The 25408-nt window shown below is 39.4% G+C and overlaps 1 protein-coding gene across 3 annotated transcripts in view; it reads right to left on the bottom strand.

Moving 5' to 3' along the window:
• ZSWIM8 (zinc finger SWIM-type containing 8) overlaps positions 1-25408 on the bottom strand; it is a 56754-nt gene that overhangs the window by 13569 nt on the left and 17777 nt on the right. For 2 of the 3 annotated variants that reach the window (XM_082286271.1, XM_082286270.1), the window contains exons 2-15: positions 21299-21452; positions 20039-20133; positions 15975-16147; positions 14151-14258; positions 11340-11421; positions 10614-10734; positions 10063-10264; positions 9003-9178; positions 5654-6662; positions 4732-4863; positions 4007-4186; positions 2530-2713; positions 1867-1965; positions 836-960 (exon numbers count right to left, since the gene is read on the bottom strand). In XM_082286271.1, coding sequence (XP_082142397.1) covers positions 836-960; positions 1867-1965; positions 2530-2713; positions 4007-4186; positions 4732-4863; positions 5654-6662; positions 9003-9178; positions 10063-10264; positions 10614-10734; positions 11340-11421; positions 14151-14258; positions 15975-16147; positions 20039-20133; positions 21299-21452 — 2840 coding nt within the window. Of the gene's footprint in view, positions 1-835; positions 961-1866; positions 1966-2529; positions 2714-4006; positions 4187-4731; positions 4864-5653; positions 6663-9002; positions 9179-10062; positions 10265-10613; positions 10735-11339; positions 11422-13224; positions 13289-14150; positions 14259-15974; positions 16148-20038; positions 20134-21298; positions 21453-25408 lie in introns of those variants that run through there. The other variant, XM_082286272.1, reaches the window with a different exon arrangement.

The raw sequence follows: 25408 nt of genomic DNA on the forward strand, positions 1-25408 counted from the left end.
TGAGAAACTGGCAAAGCCACTAGAGAAAACTGCCTTACACTGGCCTACAGTAACGCTTTGTTGTCTTAATTTATTATGTAAGTGGGGAACAATGCATCACCACATTTTAAGGGTTTGTCCACTTCTACTGTTTGTTCTCCAGATTTAATCAACACCACAAGTCTGACGGACCATTTATGTGCAGATGATTGATACCATAGCGTCTCTGGAGAAGAGTATAGCAAAAGTGCTTCTCTTTCAGGAGACAAAAAGACACTAATAATGTACTTGCTGTGTAGGAGGACTTTGGAATATAAAAGATTAATAAAACCCTTTCTGAAGCTTCAGCAGTTTTCAGTATTTTTTTCTTCCTCTGGGGTGGAGAGCCAGAGTTTTACTCTCCCTCTTGCATAGGAAATTAAGACACAGGTGTACTGAACTAATATATCAAAGAGGTGAGAGGTTAAGAAACAGAGGCTTTGCTAGGTATACTATTCTGCAAGCCAATATCCCTGCAGCAAAACATATGCAATCCCCAGACCACACACGGACTGCACACTGAAAAAACACTTAAGAGAGAACTTGTCTTAGCAGGTAAACAAAAGCAATAAAAGCAGTGACAACACATCTCCTGAATGGACCTCAAGAAACCTATGGAAAGAGTGCCTCTCCCAGGGAATGCATGCTGCACAATCAGGTTTGGGATCAGTGGACGAATATAAATACCACAATATAGCTTGTAAAACATCAGTATGTGACACAGCAACTTATACTCACTGGCAAAACTATCAAATCCATCAAAACCTAAACATAGTTTGCCTTCCATCTCCCTCTCCCCTTTCAAAGGGAAACTCACCTTCTTCAGCTTAGACTGATCATCCTTGTAAGTAATCATCAGGGCTAGTGCCAGATCCCCTTTCTCCCTTCGTGTGCCTTCACACAACAGAGGATGTTCTGCTTCACTGACAGTTGTTTTCATACCTGCAGCCCATAAAAGAGAGGATGAAGAGGCAAGTGAGTTAATGGGACTACACTACATCCTGAGCACTATCCATACCTCAGACTGTTTTATTCCCCTCACTGTTACAGGCAAAATAAAGATTTTTTTCCTCCTATTTTTCTGTTAACTTCAGAAATAGGCCATGAATAAACAGAAGCTGCTGTCTGTCCCTAGAATACTAAGTTCTTTACAACTGTCAGAACAACCATATATTAAAAGGCCACAGGAAGAGTCCAGGCAAGCCTAAAACCCTATCTTGAATCAAAACTTTTGGTTTCTGCAGATATTACAAGCCAGCATTCCAACACCATAAAAAACTCATCTTCTTCCTTTCAGAGATGAGGCAACAGAACAGGCCTTGTCTAATCCCTTTTATTCCTTTTTGCATACTGCTTTAAAACAGGCATACAGTATTGTCATCATAACATGTACATAATCACTGCTTTGTTGCTGAAGCAAATGAGGCAAGAATTCAGTATTATGCTAAGATCCTGAATTATATAATAAAGCTTGAGAGTACTTCTGCTAGTCTTTCACTACCATTGTCTAGTCTCTTCTGAAATGATTGTCTTTTGTTCTCTGAAACTGTCCATCTCCATTGAAGTCCAGGCAATACATATTTTATGACAAAAGAGCAAGCAGAATGCTAAAATGCATGTTACTACTTAAACATTGAGGTCTCATCCCATATTCTCCTTCCATTTTTTCACAGCTTTGCAAAGATACCTCAACCCTGGCAGGTAGAATCCTGCATCTGGTTCTGTCAAACTGTGCAAACACTTCCAATTCTGCATCAAACTGGAATGAACTATTAACTGTCACCATTCAAAATGGGAAAGGCTGCAGAACATGGTTGAAGGCAGACTTTTCTTGTGAAAGATTCTTACCAAGGGCAGCAACAGCTGCCTCAAAACCAAGCTCTTCGTCTCCAGGCATTTCATTATTCCAATTACGGCTTGGGGGTCTAGAGCCTGTAGGAGAAACCACTGAAAGAAGACAACAGAATTAGTGTTCAGCTTTCAAAGCTAAGGCTTCAAAGCAAAAGACATTTCTGAGAGCTTTCTGAATTTGTAGAGCTTCCTGTGGTTCTGTTCTTAGCCTCATACCAGTTTCAAGACCACAGCACCTTGTGGGGCTTTTTTCCCATTTCTCTCTCTAACCTCAGGAGGCTCCAAACCAGGCAAGTATATTGCCAAGTCAATCTTCTAATCCCAGGTTTTCGTGTTCTTTTTAAATTCTAGATTTATATCAGCTTCCTCTGAATATAACCAGCACAAAAGCAGAAAAGTCAGTAGTTCATTTTACAAACACACACAGAGTGCTGAAATGTGTTAAATGTGCAGTTGTTTTCAAATGTAGGCAGAAGGAGAAACAGTTCCACTGAGGAACAAAATATCTTTAAAGCAACATAGAGGCAAGTGCAAGCAACAGCGCATGAAGAATAAAACTTTGGTTGTTCTCATACAGAAGACAGTTTCATTTTGAAAATCCCTCAAGACCTGGCATCTCAGAATATGCCCTGCACACACTCAGGCCAATGCAGTCAGTACCTGGAGTGCACAGGACATCAAATATAAAGCTTGCCAACATCAGAGGCAGGACAGGACGGTAATCACACAATGTCCCTTCTCGAAGTTCTTCAGCTCTTCCTCGAATAGTGTTCATCTCATTGGTGCCCAAGGGAATCTTCTTCAAGAGGGCTGCAATCTCAGATTCCTGATAAGCCAGCTTCACCTGGTATTATCCACAAAGAAACAGAAGAAAAGCTGTCAACAGCACAGTTCCCCTGTGGGGAGCAGACCATTTTCCCCTTTACATAAAGTACAGCAACAGTTTTTATTGGTTTATTAAATGATAGCAACTCTTATCAGCCTAGCCACCTTTGCCATTCTCTCCACAATGAAAACAGGTTTTCAAATCTAAGAACAGTCTTGCTTCATATTTATATACAAAATTTCTTACTCAAATGATCACTTTTCAGCTGCATACAGAAAAAATGCATGAGCTCTCATAAGAACATCAGCAGAAGTATCTGACTGGATAGGCCAGTGAAAAAGGTCGTTACTTGTATTGTAGGAAGAAAGGATGCTATGTTAATCGATACACCCATTTGAGACATCAGAAACTGATTAGCAGAAGAATAGGCACAGCATGGAAGCACACATGCCATCAGGATGAAGACATTTCACTACTACGTGCCTGTATTCTCTGCATTCTTAACACGTGAAAGCAGTAGTTTGCTTTTAGGTAGCAAGTGACAACCAATCTCACAATCTTCTAATCAGACCACAAGAAGTACAAATAATTAGCGTAAAAATTGTAGTTGGTGGATATTTAGCAACAATACACACTCTGAGGGACTGAACAACCCTGCAGTAAAAAAGCAAGGTGGCTGTAAACCACACAGACAAGGTCTTTACTTTACTATTCTTTTTCAGAATAGGAATCCTAATAATAATCAAGGTGTGTCCAAAATAATATGCTCACACAGGGCATATGCTTGCTTGCCAATGAATGAGGTATCAGCAAAGGCAACAATTTTCAAACATGCAATAATCACACCAATTTGCCCTAAGGAATAACTTCCAATCATTTCACCAATACAAATATGAACAAATATGGATATTTACAAATGACTTTATTTTCCCCAGATTAGAGAAGCAAACTGAAAACATATTTAAGATAAGAAGTAGGCTATTCTAATCAAAATAATACATTCATAAAAGATTTTGTACTCATCTAAATATTTTCAGGCCTATAGCTTCATGTGAAATCAAAGACCTTTTGGCCCATGAAGTCTGAGCTTCCTTTTAATGAAGGTAACAACAGCTGAAGTGATATTCCTAATCATTTTTCTGGCAGATCAACATGTGCTAATGGGATGTGCACTCAATTTAGTTCCACTGCAATTCATTTTAAGAAAACATATAAAAGCATAACCAAACTTCAGGTGTAAACCATGTGAGCAAACACATTCCAACAGAGTAATGTTGTTTATGGATACTGTCTTTTTGAGATTCTTCATACCTCCAGAGCCTTGGTAGAGGCAGGTGGTCTCTGCAGCTCCAGAGCAAACATTCCTATTCGGAAGGCCAGGTTGTGGTACTCCAGCCGCTCACTCAACACAGTCAGCAAGAAAGCAGCTTTAGACAAGGTGTTGGTTGCCATCCATGTCTGCTTGCTGGTTGATACCTTGTTCTTTTTGCCCTGTTTGAGGAGGAATTTGTCACAGGATGCTTTCCTAAACATCCTAAATGACACTATTCTTGTCTTCTAATCCTTTGCAGTAGTTATACACAGGAGAAAGAATAAAATACATTTTATTTAGATTAAATTTAGATTTTTTTCCTTATGCAGAGGAATCTCAAATTTCAGTGGTTACCACTGAACATCATTGCTTCCCCCATGTCACCCCAGCACAACACAGTGGAAGAGCTGGCCTGTGGACAAGACACATGTCCACTATTGGACTGATGCTGTGCAGGCAGATGTTGCACGCCCGTCCCTTCCAAGGGAACCCTTCCATACAACAAACACTGCTTAGTGTCACTACAGGTGAGTTTCCAGAAGTTTATGCTTATTTCTTTCTTGTCCAACCCTTTTATCCTGAAACAGCAAAACTACTAACATTTCCAGCGAGGTACACTATGAAATAGGAGACTAAGGTTTTGAAGAGAATCACAAGAAACAGGGTCTCCTGCACAGAGATGCCCTACAATCAAGACTACTGATGGTTGCTGTCATCTCTCTACCTTAGTTGGTGGCTGCTCCACTTTGAGATCTGGAGGGTTGGCCAGTAGGTCCCTGGCAAGCTCTACAGTCAAGCGGCAAGCCTCACTACTGTATCCATGAGCATACAGGGCCTCTGCACAGGCAAACAGGATCTGCAAGAAGGAACAGATGGTCATATTCAAACCACACTACCCCAGCCTAGAGTCAGCCTGCTCAAACCACCTGTCACAAAGACTCTGCAAACACAATTCACGACTAACTTCAGCAGCAGGTATTCTCAGAGTCCTCCCTGCCTAGACCTCCACCACCACTCTTTTGAAGCACTCCCCTAAAAAGCCTTTTCTTATGTAATTAAGTCCAAGTGCCATAAGAGATCAGAGAATAGCTCAAAAAAACCTAAACCCCAAACTACCACTCTTTTCATGCATTGCCATTTGGCTGCTTGCTTACACAGATGCAAGCTCTAAACACATTTTGGGGTTATTACAGGAACAAGACACAGTTTATTTAGATTGCCTCTCCTTTCCAAAGAACTTCTGCTTAAATAGTTGGATTTAAATTTTTCTTGCTGAGCATGTCTCAGTCTTACTTATTTTTAGTTTCAGATAATTTTTGTCATTTCCAAGGGTGAGACTAGGTGAAAAGCACACCCTGCTTTGTCTATGTTTGTAAATCTTGGAGTGAGAGATAGGATTAACTAAAACTGGGACACACTTGCAGTTAGCACAAAAATAGGGAATCAAGCTTGTGGGAAACAGACATATGCTACCACTACATTAGGCTTGTAGGTACCTCATGATACAATCGGTTATCACAACATTATAATTAAGCACTTGATTTAACAACATCCTAGGTTAAGTGTGACAGCTATGAGGGTGGTGAGCTGTGATTTATATAATACATAAAACTGCAAAACAGCATTTTGAACTAGATTCAGCTCACCTCCATCCGGTTCTCCTGTTCCAGAGGCTTTATACCAGCAAATACATCCTGCTCCTCTTCAATTCCCCCTTCAGCTTTGTCATCATCTTCCTTCACTACCTCTTGTGGATTCAGATAGTACACCTGGTAATCATCTTCCTCTTCTCCATCATCCCCTCCCCCTGCTGCACCATTCTCTCCCACTTCTTCTGGCTTCAGACTTACACCACCAGAGTTCTCATCCGCAGAAGGCAGGTCATCATCACCACTACCCATCTCCCCCACAGGATCCTTGGGGGATTTCTTGGCCATGGAACTGCTCCTGACAGTGGGCTCAGGTCCCTCAGAGAAGTACACCCCACCATCCTCCTCAAAGGCATCCCTGTAGCTCCTGCTCAGTGGACTTTCTGTAAAACTAAAGGTGTTGCTGGCTTCTGCCCCCAATGCCAAGCTGCTGTCATCCAGGCTCATCTCTGCCAAGTCTGGCTCCAGAGAGCTGTCCTCACTGCTCATGCGGCGTTTCCCACTATGTTTACTGGTCAAGCCTTTGCTCACTGGCAACTTTGCTTTGCCCACTGCAGTCTTATACACAGCTTTATCCCCTTCTGCTGAGAGCCGTCTCAGAACCCTCTGTGGCGTTTCAGAGACAACTTTCCGCTTTCCACTAAGTTCTTTCGGACGCACCGCTGGCTCCTGGGGAGAGGGCCGCAGCCTGTCCCCGGGCTGCAGACATGGTCCCCCGGGCTCCTGGCCGTGGGTTCTACCAGCCTCACAGGCACTTTCTACACACTGTAACCGGCAGCTCCTCTGCTGGATGGCCTTTACCCAACAGAACGAGTTCTTCTTGTCAGTGCTGCTATATGTAATCCCAGGAATGGGATAAGCTTCCTCCCAGTTGAAGTAACAGGCTTCTACAGCTGGCTTGAAACCTTGGAAGAGCTTCTCCAATGATTTCTTGTGCTGACCCCTCTTAACATTATCTATGACTTTCAGCTGCCACTGTCTGAGCTGTGAGCAAAGATCCCTGCGCCTAAGAGAAGACAGAGGACAGGTTAGGAAGTAAACAAAAAAAGCACCTGCAACAAATTTCTACTTAACCCACAGAACACTTCCTTCCTTTGGCCAACAACATCATCTGCTGAATTAAGTATAGACTGCATTAGTAAGAAGACAAGCTGAAAAAACAAACAGGTATATTAACAGCTAAGTTCTAGACAGGTTCATGATACAGAAACAAAATGTGAACAATACAAAGCACAATACAAACCGGAGGTTTAAAATGAAACAGTCTGCCCTGTTTGCTTATCTGCCCTAAATAAGGTGTTAGTGATTTGAGTCTCAGCAGTCTCAGTCCAGTGAGTACCACGGGAAACTGCCCTTGGAAACACTCATAAAACAGTATGCAGCAGCTGTGAAACAGCCCAGTGAATAACTCCAGTTAAGACATTCACAAGTACAACCTAAATGGCCTACCCTGGGAAGCACAATGACAGACAGAACCACTTAAGTGCCTCCCAGGCACTTACCTCTTTACCCTGATCTGCCTATGTAAAGGCCAGCAATTTAATTTAAGCTTTAGCAGGCTGTCCTCAGGAGAATAAACTGTTGTAAACCATAGGGACAGCAAAAATTGATGTTCAAATAACTTTGAAGAAGCAGCAATCTGGCAGGGCTATACACACTTATATTACACAATTAGTCCCATGCCCCCATATTACTATGGGGAGAACAAAACAATTCTGTATTTCTCAGCTCCAAATCTCACATAGGGCCTATGCACATGAGCAAAATAATGTAAATGGTGATTTAATTCAAGAGAAAAAGACATTTCTAGAAATTGCACCAGATATCTCAATCAACTGCCATCCTTTTTCTGCCACACATTTTAGATATCTGATGTACACTTCAATTCTACCAGATTGCCTATCAAAAGTAAAAGAACAAGAAAACAAAATAATAATTGAGGTGACCCAATTTAGGTGCAAAGGGTAGTAGGACAAAAGGGACTAAACAAAATGGACTACTTCTATTTGTCCACTCAAGAAATTAATTAACAAGGAAGCAGACTGGTAGGGCTTAATCAAGGAGAAGATTTTCAGAAGGAAAAAAGGAGCAGAAGCTACTCAGGAAGGGTAACATAAGGGTGAGAGTCTGTGAAGTCTCCTTATGATTCATTGTAAAGAATGGAAGTATGAGTAGAAGAGGGTCCTTGGAGACTTTTCAAACCACAAGAGAATAGGTAATCAAGCAGGAGCATTTCAATTATTCACTAGCTCAAGTAGGAGATCTGAGCAAATTTGAACTGCATCAAATAACTCAAATGTGAATATATATAGCACAACTTCATATGTTATTAATGGCCAAAATATTTTGTGCTTTTTCTATGTGATTTGATTGATGTTTGTGTTTATTTTAAGCCTGATTCCCAGTTTCCTACAGTTTTTGTCTTCAACTCCTATATTTAGCTACTTCATATTGTAAACTGTACAAGACAGAAGCTGCATCCATTTTCGTGTCCCTGATGTACCTTACATAGGGCATTTTATTAATGTTACACAACAATTCAGAGAAAGCAAATCCTGTTAATGCGTAATTGTTCTGAAAATACCATCCCGTTTTCATTTGTTCTGAGAAACTACTTCTGAGAATTTACAGCACATTAGACTTAACCAATACATTTTACACACCACACTTTGTAGACAAGATGTACAAAACAAACTATTATGATGTCAACCACAGTATCTCAACAGGAGCTCCAGTACGTCCTCTGCTACTCAACTGCTGCTAAATAAAGATGGTGCTAAATAAAGATGGCAGTGATTTACCAACACACAATATGGTTTAGAAATCTGCAGAAGCAACACAGTTTTTTCTCAGACAATTGAAAACACTGACTGAAAATTATACACTGATGACAATGTTTACCAAGACACTGCAGAGAACACACTCCTTAAGAGCACAGAAAGTAAGAACTGGTTCACCTTGAAATACACAATACTGAATTACTGGGCTAAACAGAATTCGATTGAAGTGCTGAATGGTTAAATATAAAAACCTTTCAAATTAATTGGTAGCTGGTGCTATCATTCAAAGAAATGTTCTCCATTGGGACACTAACACGCAGAATTACACCCATATGTAAGAAAGGAACCTCAGAAAACAAATTAGTCACACTAGTTGATGTTGCTAAAAGTAAGCAGCAACAGCAATTAAAGTAATTATAGTGCTTTGAATCTTACACAGCACATAATCCAGAAGGACTAATGGTTGAACAGGTAATGAGGTAATGATACAAACACAAGAGATCTTGTGTTTAGTGTGGTTCAGTATCACAGAAATTAAAGAGACAGGAACTAATTCTGTGGCTCACCTCTGTGGACTAATAGTTGGGTCGAGGACAGCCAGCCTCCAAAGAACCACCATCTCATCACACATGCTTGCACAGGCATGAGCAGCTACTTCTGACTGGCCATTGCTGCGTCCTGTGTGCCCACTAGCACTGCTGTGTGATGCAGATGTTCGCACACTGTACCACCAGCCGGTTATCTGCAGAAGAAAAAGTTCAATGGAGCTGTGTTGTGGCCAACATCTCAACCCCTGCTCTCACTTCATCTCACAATTCCAAGGAAATGGGATCTGTAGTTAATACCAGGTTTTCATTTGACTCCAAAATAACTATGACCATTAAAGCAGTATTAGTTTTTGAGAACTAAGGGCCTCTCAAAACTTCTCTGGTTAGAAGGCACATGCCCAAAGAACAAAATATTCACAGGATGTTCACTTCCTAGAGGCCCTCACTCTTGGAGAGAAAAAGTGAACAAATGTGATAAATGAAGCATTTCTTTTTCCCAGCTCAAAGTCAAGGTACGGGATGGAGCAATAAGGAAACTTACACTGCAATTTATATTACAGACTGAGGTCAAAGTTCTGATCTGTCAAAATAAACCTTTTTTTCTCATATTATTTTAACAAAATAAAAAAAGTACTACTTCCATCCACCAAAAGATATCTTCCATAAAGATAACAAAAGAATCTGAGATTCTATCACAAAACATATATATTTAGTTTTTATTGAAATGACAGCTCATATGTGACATGCTTTGTTTAAAAAAAATAGAAACAAAACAACAGTAAAATAAATCACCTTGATTGGGAAGAAATTAAATCAAGTATGCTGAACAAAAGAAATCAGACTCTAAATACTCTTTTTAGAAGAACTGAGGCATTTGGGGAATATAGTGTTATCAGGACATCACTAAATAACAACAAGAGCAAACTAACATACTTTTAGTGTGAAGAAGCACATGCCCGTAATGCACATAGGCTACTAAAATGATTGTATTCAGCCATGGACTGTATAGACACAAAGCACCAGTTACTGGCTCTGCCTCGTTCCCCAGAACATCCCCCCACTCCAAGCAAAGAGATACCTGCTCATAGTTGAGACACTGGTCAGTCAGAATCTCCAGCAAAGGAGCTGCGTTGCTATCCCGCCTCTTAAACATCTCCCGCACAATGGAAAGCAAGTTCCAGATTCCTTCAGGTTCTCTCCCTCGCAGCGGACGCAGCAGACAAGCCCACTCAGCAGCAGCTGGTGGCTCAGTGGAAGACAGATACATTGAATTCACATCACTGTATATAAAGCAGAAGAATAAGGATGAGAAAAAATTAAATCAAGCACAGTCATACAAAATCCTGAGTATAGTCTACATCCAGGAATATATTTGCCCTTCAGTGGCGCAGACATGAATAACCTAAAAGACAGGATGCATAATGAGCTCAAGAACACCACACAAACAAAATATTGTACAAATACAGTCTGCTCCACTAAAGTAACACTGGACTACCTATGTAAAAATACAGTCCAGAAGAGTGACAATGAAACTGAGCATCCTTCAATCCAGGGCATACAGGCTATATGGTGAATGAATTTCCAGATCACATGAACATCACATTTTCCCTTCAATGGGAAACAGTTTACCTGAAAACAACAGGAGAGGGTCCACAGAATTTATGAAGGGTTTTCTTTATGTTGTCACTGAGAGTAGATTCATCTAAGTACCAGGTGCTTTGATCTGATGCAGAGGGTCCAGCAGTGGGATCTTACAAAAGACAAACACATTTACAGTCTGCAAACTTTGAAGATATTTTTCTCTATGTGCCCAACCACAGAGTTAATAAGGAGTACACAGGCAGTGCTACCCAAGTTATTTCAACCATTATTGAACACCCTATTCAGAATTATCTTAAAATGCTACCATGACATTATCTTCAACACTGACAACACTAAACTAGCAGCTTTTTCTTGACCAGAAGGGTAATGGAGTATTAAAATAGGAATGCTCTAACATCTTTGGTAACCAGCACTTATGTAAGCTACCCCAAGTCACAGGTAACCCAATCTAGTGTTACCAATAGTCCTGTTTTAAGCAGGAACTTGGGAGAGGCCCCCTTCAATCAACATTTCCAGCAGTCTATATTTAATACCAAATTAAAAACACTTTGTTAGAAAGTGACTGATGCTCCCTTCCTCTGCAAGCACTCTGAGGTGCCTATTGCCATATATACACCTAAGTGCCAATACTCATCCCTTTTCCTTGATTTCTATCTGCAATCCATGCTACAGGTTAAGGAATCTGAAGCTATGGAAATACATCCCCTTCCTATCTGTGATACAGATTACTGAAAAAAGATACATTAAAACTACCTGGGGCTCCACACACTGTGTTGATGGCAGTAGACTGAGAAGATAATAACTCGTCCAGCAAACGCTGAGCTGTTGGAAGAATCTGAAAACATGAAGCAAACTTTCAATATACACAGTATTTCTTATCCTGCTATACCCAGCAAAAGATCGTGACTGAAACACTGGTAATTTCAGTACAGAATACACAGAGCTACGTTTTCAGAAGGACGACAGAGGGTGCTAAAGATCACACAATGGCCACAAGCTGTCACACCTCTCTCACAGCCCACGCACGGCTCACTTTCTGCAGTCACACCCTAAGAAGTAAACAAAAGCATCAGTTTATTAGCTCCCTTCTCATTTATTGAGGAATAGAAGCCCACAGAGAGTGATACTGCAACTAATTTTGAGAGTCAGGGAAGTCACTGCTGTCAAGGTCACGATTTTCCTGCACTTTGAAAGATCTTTACTTCTTGTTCCTAAATCACTTCTCTAAAACCCAAGCAAATGGGTTTTAAAATACATCTACACATAATTTTGGGGGCAGACTTTTAAATTATTTACCATCCAGTTAGCAAAGGGATTCAGTAGTAAATGAATGCAATTTCAGCACTAAACTAATCATATCTTCTGGACCAGCTCAGAGCATAGGCAGAGAAGGTTCACACTCAACTGTAAAATCCTATGTAGATATATCCTTAACGTGCTATTTTTGAAAGAAAACTGCACAATAGATAGAGTTTTTCCCCAGACTAAGTCTGGGCTTAAAGTGTGGATCGATTTAGCCTTTAGTATGCACAGAACAGGCAAATTGTTAATCCACATAATTAGGATTTAAATGACTTGCAACAGAATGTCTGATATTCTTCAGCTCTCTCTGTACAACAGCTGAAGCAAAAGAGCACTCTTACTGTAAAGCAAGGCACATTCAGGACAACTATATTTGCAAATAATACAGATACATCTCAAACAGATGGAAGAAAAAAATGATTCAGAAGGATATTTTGCATTTCAATCACCTGAAGAAACAAATTCAGCATTAGGCTATTTTGTACCTTTTTTCTACTACTACATATTTTAAGAAAAGTCACAGGTCTTGGCAGTGTCACACCTTAAGGTTGAAGTAAAGTACCAGAGACCTGCAGTGACTCTCCTTTAGGCTTTTTTTGCTAAGATATTTGTGTTTAATTGGAATAGGAGTACTGGCTTCATTTTGGGAAATAGCTCTTGGGCAAAGAACTAGGTAACAAATTCCAGCTGCTTTTCCATCATTTTCATAAATATAGAAAACACTTCCTACAGAGTTTCTGAAAAACATCTAACTGTATTCCTATAGACCATCATCCCCTTACACTTGAAGGTAATCCAGCATTATATTTACTGTACCCTGTCATTCACAAACTGAAAATAGGGATAAAATAGAATCATGCATACAGCCTGCTCTAATTCTACATCATGTAGTCAAAATATGGGGTCCCAAGGAATTAGAGTATCTATCTCCACCCAGAAATCTTGAAGACCAGGAATAAGACTGTTGAAAGAGTTTGGGGTGTGACTTGTCTATTTCAAAAAAAATTACACAACATAGATTAAGACATATCTCCCAATAAACCCTAAACTTTTCTATTGGGCAGCAATCATCAGATTATCTGTCAAAACATGTTCCTGGTGCACAGACGGTACATGTGACCAAAGGAGAAATAAACCCTGCAGAAAGGAGCAGACACAGAATATCTGAAAGCAAACAACTCACATGCAATTCAGGAAACAACTACCACCACACTACTGACCTTTCAAAGCCCTCCCCTACTAAGTACCAGACTGTGCCATAAAGCTCAGTCTGAGGAGAGAAAAAAGCTTTGCCTGTTATGTAATGCAGCAAGAAGCACACACTACTGGTGCTCACCTCTCAGCAACAACAAAGCAGTATTTCTACATCACTTTCATATTGTAGAATTCCTCTATTTCCCCTCATAAGAAGATTAGTATTTCTGTAGGAAATTTAGAGGACATTTTAGCAATAAAATATCTTAGTGTCCCAAGCGAAGCACTGTAATATGAATTTTAGGCACATGCTGCCAGTAATCTAACTCCTATTTAAGAGGAGTGCATTACAAATGCACTGCTGAAATGTGACAGATACCCATGCAGGTCAGTTTTTCTTAATCTCCTTTAGCTGAACCAGCATAAAAGAGTTGCCAAGCCCTTACATTTTTAAAGCAGTCATTTCACAATCACTTCGGTATTCTTGTGTATTTTGCGCAAACGCTTTAGGCAGATGATATAAATGACCTGACCTTGAACAACATAGATATTTGAGGAATAAGAGAGCAGGCTTTGACTAAAAAAATGTCATGTCTATTACCTTAAATGATTCTTATGAATCCCCAAGGAGCTACACTGGGGGAAGTCCAAAGGCTACCAGTTAGGTGCATTAGAAAGTGCCCACTTAAGGCACATACAATACTTTAACTGGGTAGTTCTCTCCACTTAGCTAACCAAACACACAAAAAAGAAACAAGCTGATTTGGGCTGACCTAAGTTTTCAACAATCGTGCACTTATTTACTTATTTGATCTTTCATGCTGACATGAATAGCCACCACTCTTCTTTCTCCTTTTAAGACACTTCAAATCTTTTACTTGGCAATAGACAATTGTTGAATAATAGAAGAACAAACGTGAAAAGAGCAAGAACTGAATGCCTTCCCAGCAGCTCACAAATGAATAGGGATAACTGGTTATCTTGCAACAAAAGACATCATATAAATTGACCCAGAATAAAGATAACTGAATTTAGCAAGTCATCAGTCAGATGATGGTCCCCACTTACCTGTTGTGGAAGTTCACTGATTAGGTACTGAGCAAATTTTTGCAACTGGTCTCTTTGTAACCGAGACAAAGACTCAGAAACAGGTGCTCGTAAGCACACTGCAGATGCCTGAAGAAAGAAAAGGAGACACAAACTGCCATTAATGAAGCTGTGTCCACCAAATGGATGAAGTGTCACAAACACTTACTATGCTGATGCATATCATGCTTGGTCTTGATGGCCAATTTTTTTTTCTCTGAAATTATGTAGTGTGCTGCAGATAAGATGCAAATAAGCTGTCTAGGCTTTATAAAAACTGTTTTCAAGAGTTTTTTTCAAGGAAACTGCTTTAACAGCTGTGCTTAAGATCTGTTGTTGCTAGCAATTGCACAAATACTGGCACAGATTTCACAAACAAACCTCTAAAATAGGACATTATCCCTTAAGCTTCTGGCAAACCAACCAGCTCTGTGGGGGCATGTTTCACAGAATCACAACCATCTCATTTATCCCATTAGAGTTTCTTAATTCAGTCTTAAAATCTCTTTCCCTATCTTAGAACAAATTAGATTATAAAAAGTCACCACTAGCTTCTTAACCTTTTTCACCCACATAACAAAAATGTCCTACTTAAAATTTAACGGGTACACAGTCAAGAGCACTTTGATAATAAAGATACTTCAGATATTGTCTTGTCTACATAGAGCAGTACACCTTGGCTTGTAACTTGCTAGTGCCAGAAGTCAGTTTATACAAATAGAAAAATCCTTTCACTATCACTTTTCAGGTTGAGAAAGGATTGGAGGCAAAAGAATAATTTTTATTTTACACAGCATCCAAACTTTCTGAGTGTAAATAATATACAGGACAATTCGTTTTCTAGCCTCACTCTCCACATCCACCTTTTAGAACTCAAAACTATGAATTCAAAGCAGAACCCACTTTTTTGCCAAGTCTCCAGTCCTAAGTACAGAAAGTAGACCAATATTCTGATTATTTCACAAGAGTATGTATTTAAGCCAATTACACTTGTCCATTGTGAAATACTAACAAGCTTCATCAGGTTATTAGCACTTATTTAAGAATCTGGAGTTGATCATAATCATGTTAGCTGTAAAATGTTCTGTGACAGCAGAAAATCTTCTGTTTCCTTCAATCATCAAAACTTAATCCTCTGTGTTTCTCAGCTTCCCAAAACAGAGGAAATTAAACTGTATGCAAGACCAAACCCTCAGCTGGTGTAATTCCTCTTGATTCTACACATTTTCAACTGAAGTTGGTTAGGATATAAAATGCCTACTTTTTGCTCTATAGAAGGCCACATAGAATAAAAGCAGTATAATAAAAACATAAATTTAACTGCTTGAAATCTGCAAGTCAAAATCACAGTTACCTGCCCCAGTAAGTATTAAAATGAACTGGTAAACATAAAGGCCAACAGTGTTCAAAATTACTTTCCTTCTGCACTCTGAGCAAACAACAGAAAGAGTGAGCTTTCAAATCCTGTACTTGCAAAGACTTAATAAAAGACTAACTATTGGTGACCTTTCACTCTTTTCAGAGATAAAGAAATAATGAGTGATTTTAGCATTTAAATGAGAAACAGAAGAGGCCAAAAAGCACTCAGTATGTACCCTCAGCAATCTGCACATTACCAAAGGACAGTCTGCAGTTTAGGGCCTCAGACAATTCAGCCTGTAGACCGCAACTGTGAGCACACATGTGCACAATCTGTAACCAAAAGGAGTGCCAAGAACCATTTCCTAAAGAGAGTGTGCACTGCACAGAGCTGTACTGAGGAGAGACTTGGTGCCCAGGGGAGAGCAGAGCTGTGCTGGAGCCTACATTGTGGATGCGGAAGAGGCAGAGCGCCACGACGTGAGCGCACCACTTGGCCCCGGCGCCGCAGGTGCAGCTGCACGACGTGATCCGGCACCGGTCAAACATCACCGCCACGTTGTACGCGCCCTTGGGGGGCACCATCTGTGGGGGCACCACAGTGGCACTCAGATGGAAACCTGTGCAAATTCAAAAGTCCAAAGTTACTCTTTGGGTATTTGGGAAAAAGATTCAGCCAGCACAGAAATACACGTATATGCCATCTAAACACTGAAACAGTATGTCTGGCAACAACATTCATATAAGGATGGACATGGATCTAGAATCTCCAGCACTTTTTTCTTCCCAACCATGGGAAGAAAATGCCTGAATATTAGCAGAGAAGCATAATATGTTACAAGAGACTCCAAAATATCAGCTTTTAATATGTCAATTAATTAATTTCTCTTATTATTTAACAGAGAAAAGCAAAAGTGGATACAGTCATCCCTGAAAAGTGTCAGGTTTTGTTCACAGGATCAAAGCTAGACTATATATACACATTTTAGGCATAACTTCTGTGCTAAGTCTGGCTACAGTGCAGAACGGGCTAGGTGACTGGTTTGGAATTATTTCCAAGTCAATAAATTTTCACAATTTCACAGTCAACTAAAGAAGGCAACACTTAACCTGAACACTTACTTCCACTTTGTGGCTTCAGAAACTACCCATCTGTCATAAATTATGCACCTTCTAGCAATTTTGTTCATTTTACTTTTTTATAAATCATGAACTCCGAAGACAAAAAAAACCCTCTTGCTTAGACTAAAATCAATAGAAAGGAGAAATTTACGAAATAACATTTGAATGAATCCAGCCCCATTAATCAGTGATCATAAACAAATAAATTATGTCAAAGGACTTTAACAAGGCTTAGCTTCACGTAAACTCATGTACAGTACATATGAGTTGTACTCATAATGCAGCTTCCTCTGCATATGTCCCTCTGGAGATATTGCTCATCCCGAGGGACACGTATAATCAGGGTAAGGCCACCAGGAGCATGAATCTTCTACCCGTCTTTAAGGTGCCTATCAGAAGTTAGTCATCCTCTACAGGAATGAGTAGCAGTCTCAGAACTTTTCTGCTAATCTGGAATTCAGTTTTAATGAAGCACAGAAAACACCAAGGGCATCAAAGTCATAACCAAACTTCAATCCAACAGTGTACCTTAAGTGAAAAAACATGGCTTGGGACAGATGATAATTTCTCCATAATGAGGGCAAGGAAGGAGATTATAAATCCACACTACTAAGTTTTTATTATGATATTGTGGGAACATAAAAATGATGGTGTTCAGGAGTGCACGTGACCTACTAAATTAATTCCATTTAAAATAATGTGCATAATTTCCTTCTCAAAATATAATCCCCATACCAATACAAATTTGCTCTTACCTTGCTTAACCTTTCTATTTCTCCTGTTCACCACAATTCAAATCCTCTCCCTGATGTGATTATTTTCATTAGTACACATAATGCCACCCAAATTCTTCAGCCATTTTAGCAATTGGAACAGAATCAAAACAAAAGAAGGCATTCACACAAAATTACTGCACTGCTTATTACCAGATACAGTTGTCATTTATGTTTCACATTTGGATAATACAACCCAAACAGTTCAGCTAGTCCTTCTGTTATACTAAAAGCATCTCAGAATAATGCTCTGGTTTTCACATAAGCAAATTAGGCATTTCACAAGTTGGAATTGTAGCAATTCTGCTTCACTGCAAAAAAGAAGTATACGAAAGGTGTTAGAGAAGACTGGATCCCAGCTATAAGCTCTTACCAAGCTCCTACCATGACATTCTTCTTTGTATATGAAGAGAGTTAACTGATAATGCAATGACGGAAGAACACATACAAAAAGAGACAAAATTTAAGGACTTTAACATGATATATCACAAGCTTCAAATCAATCTGTAGATTGACGAACATGTCTGACACTGACAATGCTAATTCAAGCAGCACTGCCCAGTTAATTCTTTTGCAACACCAATCTTGCTGTACTGAACAATTGTTTGTGGGATGGCACAGGAAACTATGTAAGGAAAGAAATCTGGATTATAATTAATGGTTTCTTTTACCAGGAAAAATCAAAGAATCACAGAATCTCTGAGATTGGAAAAGACCTCTAGGATTCCCCGCTCAAGGGCTGCTTCATTTCCTGTGTTTATGCTCCCATTTGTCAGTGTATGAAACTCAATAGTGCAACTACACACCACCTTAAAATCATTTGGAGCAGACAACTGGAAATACATTCACCCCACCTGTGCTGCCCAGCTTCTGAGCTGCTATTCAAGGAAAAAAATCCCACCATTAGATACAGTTCCTCTATGAAGGACAAGGCAACCTTACTATTTAAACGAAGTTTCTTCCTTCCCTTCCACACACAAGCCTTTGTCAAGAATCACAGCTGCTTCTATGTGTACTTGAGAAGTTTACTTCTCACCACCTCCTCTTTTTCCCTACTCTTCTCCCTCAAGCGCAGGTTTTGCCCTAATATTCCCATAGCCTTTGTTCCTGTACATTGCTTTACACTTCCTTCCCTTTTTAATGTATTACTGAAACAAGTGCTGACCACAGTCTTTTACTGTCTATTAAATATTTTACTCTTTTCCTCTGTAAAAGTCCCAGGAATTACTGAATTTCAGCAAGCTGCTATTTAACTCATTTTCTCTCTCTCAAACATTTGGCTTCCTGAAGTTTACCGGATTCCTTTGAGGCCTCTCTCAGCATTTCAGTCATGACATTGGGAGATTATGAATGCCCTCAAAAGTCAGTTTAATCCTATTTAGCAAAATTTCCAAATCAATGTTGACATTCCAAAATTACTATTTGGTGTCACTGACAACACACTGACACTATGCAAGGTAGTTTTAACTCAATCTGACTTATGTATGAGGAATCACCTCACTTCCATTCCCAAGAATGCCTGCTATTGGTATTACAGTAAACACCAGACTAGATAGTATCCTTTCAGAAGCTTTACCCTATTTTTGGGTAACAGTTCATCAGTCTCTTGCAGTTTGCATATCTCAAAGGCTATCTCCTTTTCTTTTTGTTCTCCCCAAACCTTCATAGTACACGTCCCTTTTATTCCTTTTCTCAGGGCTCTTTACCTAAATTTATTAATTTCACTCATCACTGAGAGTTAAGTATTACTGGTTCTAGTAACTAAATAAACCCACATAAGTCTCTATCCCTCATCACACGAAAATACAGGAAATTTCTTAAATTTCCTCCTTAACATTATACAGTTTTTTATATTATCATTTTTCTTATTACAACCAGGCTCAGTTCCCACATGCCAAATAATATTCTGATTCTGAAGGTTACACTTGCAGGAAAAAAAATCTGCATGGGATTGACACGGCCCACCATGACATACTATTATTTATTTCACATAATGCCTTCTGGTCAAACAGCTGTCACTGAAAAAGCTATCTCAATATTCTCTTTTGCTTCAAAGGATTTAATGAAAAATCCAGAGTCCAATTCTTTGTATAGACTAGTTTCTATAGCCAAAAAACACAAAAAGAACAAGACAGTAGGAGAAGCTATAAAACCCACTGTCCAACAAGAAGGATTTCTGTCTGCCAAAATACTGTACTATTAATACAACTCTTTTGCTACAAGAATAAACCTTGCAAACCTCCTCTGTGCCATACAGGCACTTTAGGCAAGGCATTCATTTGATCAGACAAGTAGAAAGTCAAGTTCTCTTCAGCAATGAGGAATTTAAGCATTATGAAGACAAACATATCCTATACAGTTTTTGCAAAATGCTAGGACAGATTAAGATTCAGAACATTTCTGACCTTTCAGTCCATTTCACAGCTGAGCTGATTGAGGCCAAAATAAAACACAGCATTTAGCTCAAGACATTGCAAAGAATACATCTGGCAGGGAGTTTCAGCTAGGATGCCAGAAAAGCTTGTTTTGAGACGTGGTCATAGCACTGCTGTCCCACTGCAGGTATGATTTTGGGACTCTGAAGTATCTAGAGACGTAGAACTGCACTGTTCTTACCTATCTGGAGAGGGTCTTTGACAGCCCTCACCCGGAAGAGCTGCTCCCCTCGCTGGAACTCATCTGCACTGCCATTCGCCAAGCACGAGTACAACCTGAAAGGGATAACCAGAACACGTCAGAATCAGTTGGGTTTTGAGAAACTTCACATGATTATCCTCTTTGCTGACATGACTTTTGAAAAATCCTTACTATCTTGAATAGGAAGTCCAGGTCTCTCCCACCCTTTTGACATTACAATTCAACCACAAAAATCATTAGTGTCTTGCTAACTGGGTTTGTGTATAGCCACTGGCATTCTTAGGAATTTCAGCCTAAGGCTCTGAAATACAAATTAATTCATCGTCTAAAATTAAGCCTTTATATACAGTATAATTCAAGGTCTAATGCCAGCATGCCACAATAAAAACTCCTCCTAGACTAATTATCTGCATGCACTAGTGAGGTTTTTGTACACCTGTGTTCATCAGAATAACGAGCATATACAACCAGCTGGCTAGCTCTATTCACTAACAGGTGATCTTACATCAGCACTTCTGACATTACCTCCCCCATCTGATACCTGAACCTTAGACAAACATATCCAAGAACTTTCAGCAAGATTCTTTCTAGAAGAGTGTAGTATCACTACTTTGCAACAAAATTCTGAATGCACAAGCACACGGGTAAACCTCCTATAATATAAAAGCTTCAGCAAAACTTAGAAATAGATCTAAAAGCAGAAAATCTTTGACTATGTAGTAACATAGTTAATGTGGAAACATAAGAAATATAGTCATCTGACTATATCAACTCTGATCACTGATTTATTCAGCAAATTCTGGTTCTCCTATTTACACCAACAAAGGGCTTGCACTGCACACTGAGCTAGCCCCCCTTGGCAATTTCTGAGCCCAGTTAAAGCTCTGACTCCAGCAACATGTTCAAAATGGAAAGATGATTTCGTAAGATTAACACAAGGACAAAACTCTACAAGCTAGCCTACTGTTAGGCAAATTGAAGTGTGCATTTATTTTGCTATGCTTTATACACAGAACCTAGACGTCTATATGGTTTTCCTGGCACATATTTAAGGCAGCTCACCCTAGAATAAAACCCCATATCATAGCATATCACACAGTAATCGATCCATGTATTACTACAAAAGGCACTTGAGAGCCACAGAAGCACCAAATATAGGACATAAAAAGGACAACGATTCTCCTCAAGTGAACAGAACCTTTTCTTAAGCATCAGTGAAAGAGAAATAGTATTTATTACCTGATATCTTCCTCATTTTCTGGGAAACTCCAGAAGGCGATTCGAAGTTGCAGCTGCTCAGGCACTGGAGGATAAACTTTCTCCACCACCTCGAATGGAATGTGAAATGCAACCTGTTTTGCAGAGAGTTCCACCAATGGGATCACCAGCCCATCTAGCAAGATAAGAAACAAGAGACAATTAGCCATTCAAAGAACAAAACTTGTGAGGGGCTAAGGAGGTCAAAGCAGGAAGCTCTTCCACTTTCTCTTTTATCTCACCACGTTCAAGACCATTTTTGACGGATAGTAAAAGTCAGCACAGAAATCTTCTGAAGAGTTGTCTCTCAACTCCATGTTTGTCTTCAGCCCCTCAGGCCATGGGCACACGTCCCAAAAAGACCAGTCCTTGGCCAAAAGAGCTGCATCAGCCTAGCAGACTCAAACTTAGCAAGACTTAAGGTAATCAAGTATTTTTCACACATTTATTTTATGATGTGGCAGCAACATCCTGTGAATTTCAGTAGTTTACACAAAGAACTATTACAACATATATGCACAAGTAGGAATAGAATGGTTATCCAGGAACCTTAGTGTTGGCTTTTTTTGACAACACTCAGTATTCAGCTATTTACAAGGTTTTAATTTCAATAAGTATTTGTTGGTTTATTCCCTTCACCATCACCTTTCATATGATATCTGTCTTTATACTTTAAATTCTTCCGAGAAGCAACTGGGAATTCATGTGTCAGTGCAGTGCTGACTACACTGAGCTCACAAGGATCCTAACTGAAGGCAGTAAGAGCTTTATATAAATACATTTAACCATCACCTTTGTACCAAACTAACTCCACTTCTTACATTTTTAACTGCAGATGAAGATTTTTTAACATCTATCTATATCTAAGGCTATAAAACCCTTACGTTTCTGCTTTGCTCTGACCTAGATTATACTTTATACAAAATGCCAGACTTGTCTTATCTGCAAGTACATCCCTGCTTTACTGAGATCACCTCCTGACCCATCACTACAGCAGCCTTGGCTCCCCCATCTTCCAAACCCTGTTGCCAAACCCCTAATTAATTCCGTTTCAGATATTCAATGTTATGTCTCTTTGCCTCCCTCAGCAGCCTCTAAAACACCACTGGAAGCCAGGATGTAAAACAATCTGGCCCTCAGCTTTCCCTCTCCACCGGCCTCCAGGCAACATATCAAAGGAAAACTTAAGCCCTGATGTCAGTAAGCACTTTCTCACCCTCTGCCTAGAGACACCCTCCAGTCCCAACAGCTGGGAAAGACAGGATTAGGAGAGGGCTTTCAAAGTGCATGCACACAGCAAAGCAGCCAACATCTCTCCCACTACTGAGCAGACCTGACAAATGAAAGGATTACATAAATATGGAAAAAACCCACATTTATGATTTTTTTACTGCAGTGAAATTAGATTCATTAGCCACTATTCCCTTCTCCCAGGGTCAGCCTTTTACTATCAGGGTTGTTTCTCCATCACCAGTGACTTTTATCCTGTTATAGATCCAGTCTCTGTTTTACAGTGCTATAATCCCATTCACAAATGTGGGAGAAGCAGATTATAAAATGAACAACACAGGGAAAATGATGTGTCCCTTTCTCTACAGCTAGCAGATAAACAAGCTTTTAGCAGAAAAGTCATTTCATTTACACTTTTGACAACCAGAACAGGTGTAAAGCTTTTATCAAGTCACTAAAAAATACACTACTTTTAATTACTCCCTAGTACTGTTTTTAATTAGTGCAACATAGTCAAATTAATATCATTCCTACTGCTACAGTAGTAGTAAAGACCACAGTCAGTCCAAATTGAATCACTTTCATACTTGAAATTACTCTGAGTGATGAAAGGAGAGGTATTTCTCATGGTTTAAAATGCATTTCTTCTGTGGAGGTACTCTATTCAGTTATCTCATTACACAGTACTAGAAAAGAGGTAACACCTAAACAACCTCTACAAAAGGTAAAAGGCTGAAAAAAATACTTCAGTACTGAGTCAAAGACATGCACATTTTTCTGAGAGCTGCAAGCCTGCAGCCTTGATGGTATTCCTTTTTACAAGGATCTGGTGCTGGCTATGAAGGTGAGATTAGAGATGCTACAACATGAGACCTCCTCATCTGCTCCAGCACAAGTCTAGCACAAGTCTAGCACAAGTCAGCCAGCTTGATTTTAATAACTGTACACAGTGAAGTAAGGTAACAGGCTGACTTTGCACTGAACCCATTAACTGATTCATCAGCTGTACTGCGTTAGTAGTAATCAGCAGAAGACAGGTGGCCAATTATCTGGCATAACTCAGAGCTCACAGCTGAAACATCTTCAGAATAAGGTGAAATGAAAAAACAACAATCTTACTTATAAAACCATGCACCATTCTAAAATTCTGAATTTTCTATAAGGAAAAAGAGACATAGAAAAAATAGCAGAAAATAACTGAAAAGTAGAAAATAATTTGTCAATCATACTTCAAGGATGAGTGAATTCGCAATAGCTACCTTGGCATACATGTAAATGCTAAAATTAAGAAGTTAAACTGCCCTAAGTTTCAAGGGGGTAGTTGCCCATGTAGCCAAGGTGAGACAATCTTACCTGCAATATGACTCAGAACATTAGAGAGTCTTTTCCCATTAGACCTCCTGAAAAGTGAGCTGGACAGTCCTACTTTGGTGCTTAAACTAGACTTCAAATACTCTCATCTGAGTCCTAAACAACGAGAAATCTATTCAAAAGGTTTATTTCTGGATACACAAATCCTGGGTTAGTGGATTTATACCTACTTGTAGGTAGGTTCATACCCACTTATGTCAAGAGGTATTATCAATAAAACAGACAAAAGGTACTCTCAGGTTCTATAATAAATATTTTTAGCAAGGAAGAAAAAAGGAAGTCGCTAAAAAAGTAAAGGAGAAAGCACCACAGCTTCTGCTGAGAAAGCAAAAATAGGTATAGGAAGGAAGATTGCAAATTTAATATTTAAAAAATTATACAGCAGTAAAGTCAAAGTTCTTGAGATAAAACTATCCAAGGGAGAAGATAATTTTAAATTGTGGAGCAAAACTAGCAAGAATCACTATTTGCTCTCGGGACACAGACATGATGACCCAAGCAGAACAAAAAGCACATTTCAAGTCTTGGGAGAATAGTCACAAGTAAAGCATAAGCAACCTGAAACAATTCTCACAGGTTAAATGACTGAAAAACCCAGGTCCAGAAGGGATTTTGAGAAGCAGTCTAATCTATATCTCCTACCTAAAATGCAAGATTGAGCATATCTAAACCATTCTGACTAAATCACACCTCATCTACTTACTGCCACACAGAACATGCAGCTTTGATGAGGACTATCCTGCCCTTTTTGCTACTGTTTTATGTGAATTACAGGTTTGATTTTTATAGCCATTTTGTAATAGCTAAAACTTTAGAAGAGATGTAATTATTCCTGCTGGAACAACAACAACAAAACACCTGACCCCACAACAGCCAACACAAGCTGTGCACACAAACCTGCATTTTCACCAGCAGAACAACATCTGTGCCAGAAGGACTTACGACACAGAGATGAACATGTAGCAGCTGCTTAACCTTTCCTGTTAGAGGGTAGGCTGTAATAAGTTGCAGCCAACAATAACTCATAAAAACAGATCATGTTCAAAATGAGCTAGCAGTATTCCTTCAGCACAGTAACCAAAAAAAAGAGAAGAAACGGCTTGAACAATCAGCAGAATAGGGATCATGAGAATACCAAAGAGCTATTAAACACAACAGAGAAAAAACAACTGGGCTAAACACTGAACATATCTGTTAGGAGGGTATTTCCATTGAGTTACTTTCATTTGACACACATCTCTAAAATGAACTATACATACAAGTGAATGAATACAATTCAAGTGAACAAAACTCACAGCAAGAGATAAGACACAGTGCAAAGATAGGAGACATTGCTTTTCCTATATATACCTTTAGAAAAATGGCATGTTAGGCTGCATTATCTTTTTAGATCTGAGTCTACAGCTTTGATTTTATAGCAATCCCTGGTCCCCAACCCACTGTTCCCCTCACCTTTCCCATTGGCTTCAGTCATAAATGTAACAAAGAGTA

Source organism: Coloeus monedula, assembly GCF_965178545.1.
Source record: "Coloeus monedula genome assembly, chromosome: 8".
Taxonomy (NCBI): domain Eukaryota; kingdom Metazoa; phylum Chordata; class Aves; order Passeriformes; family Corvidae; genus Coloeus; species Coloeus monedula.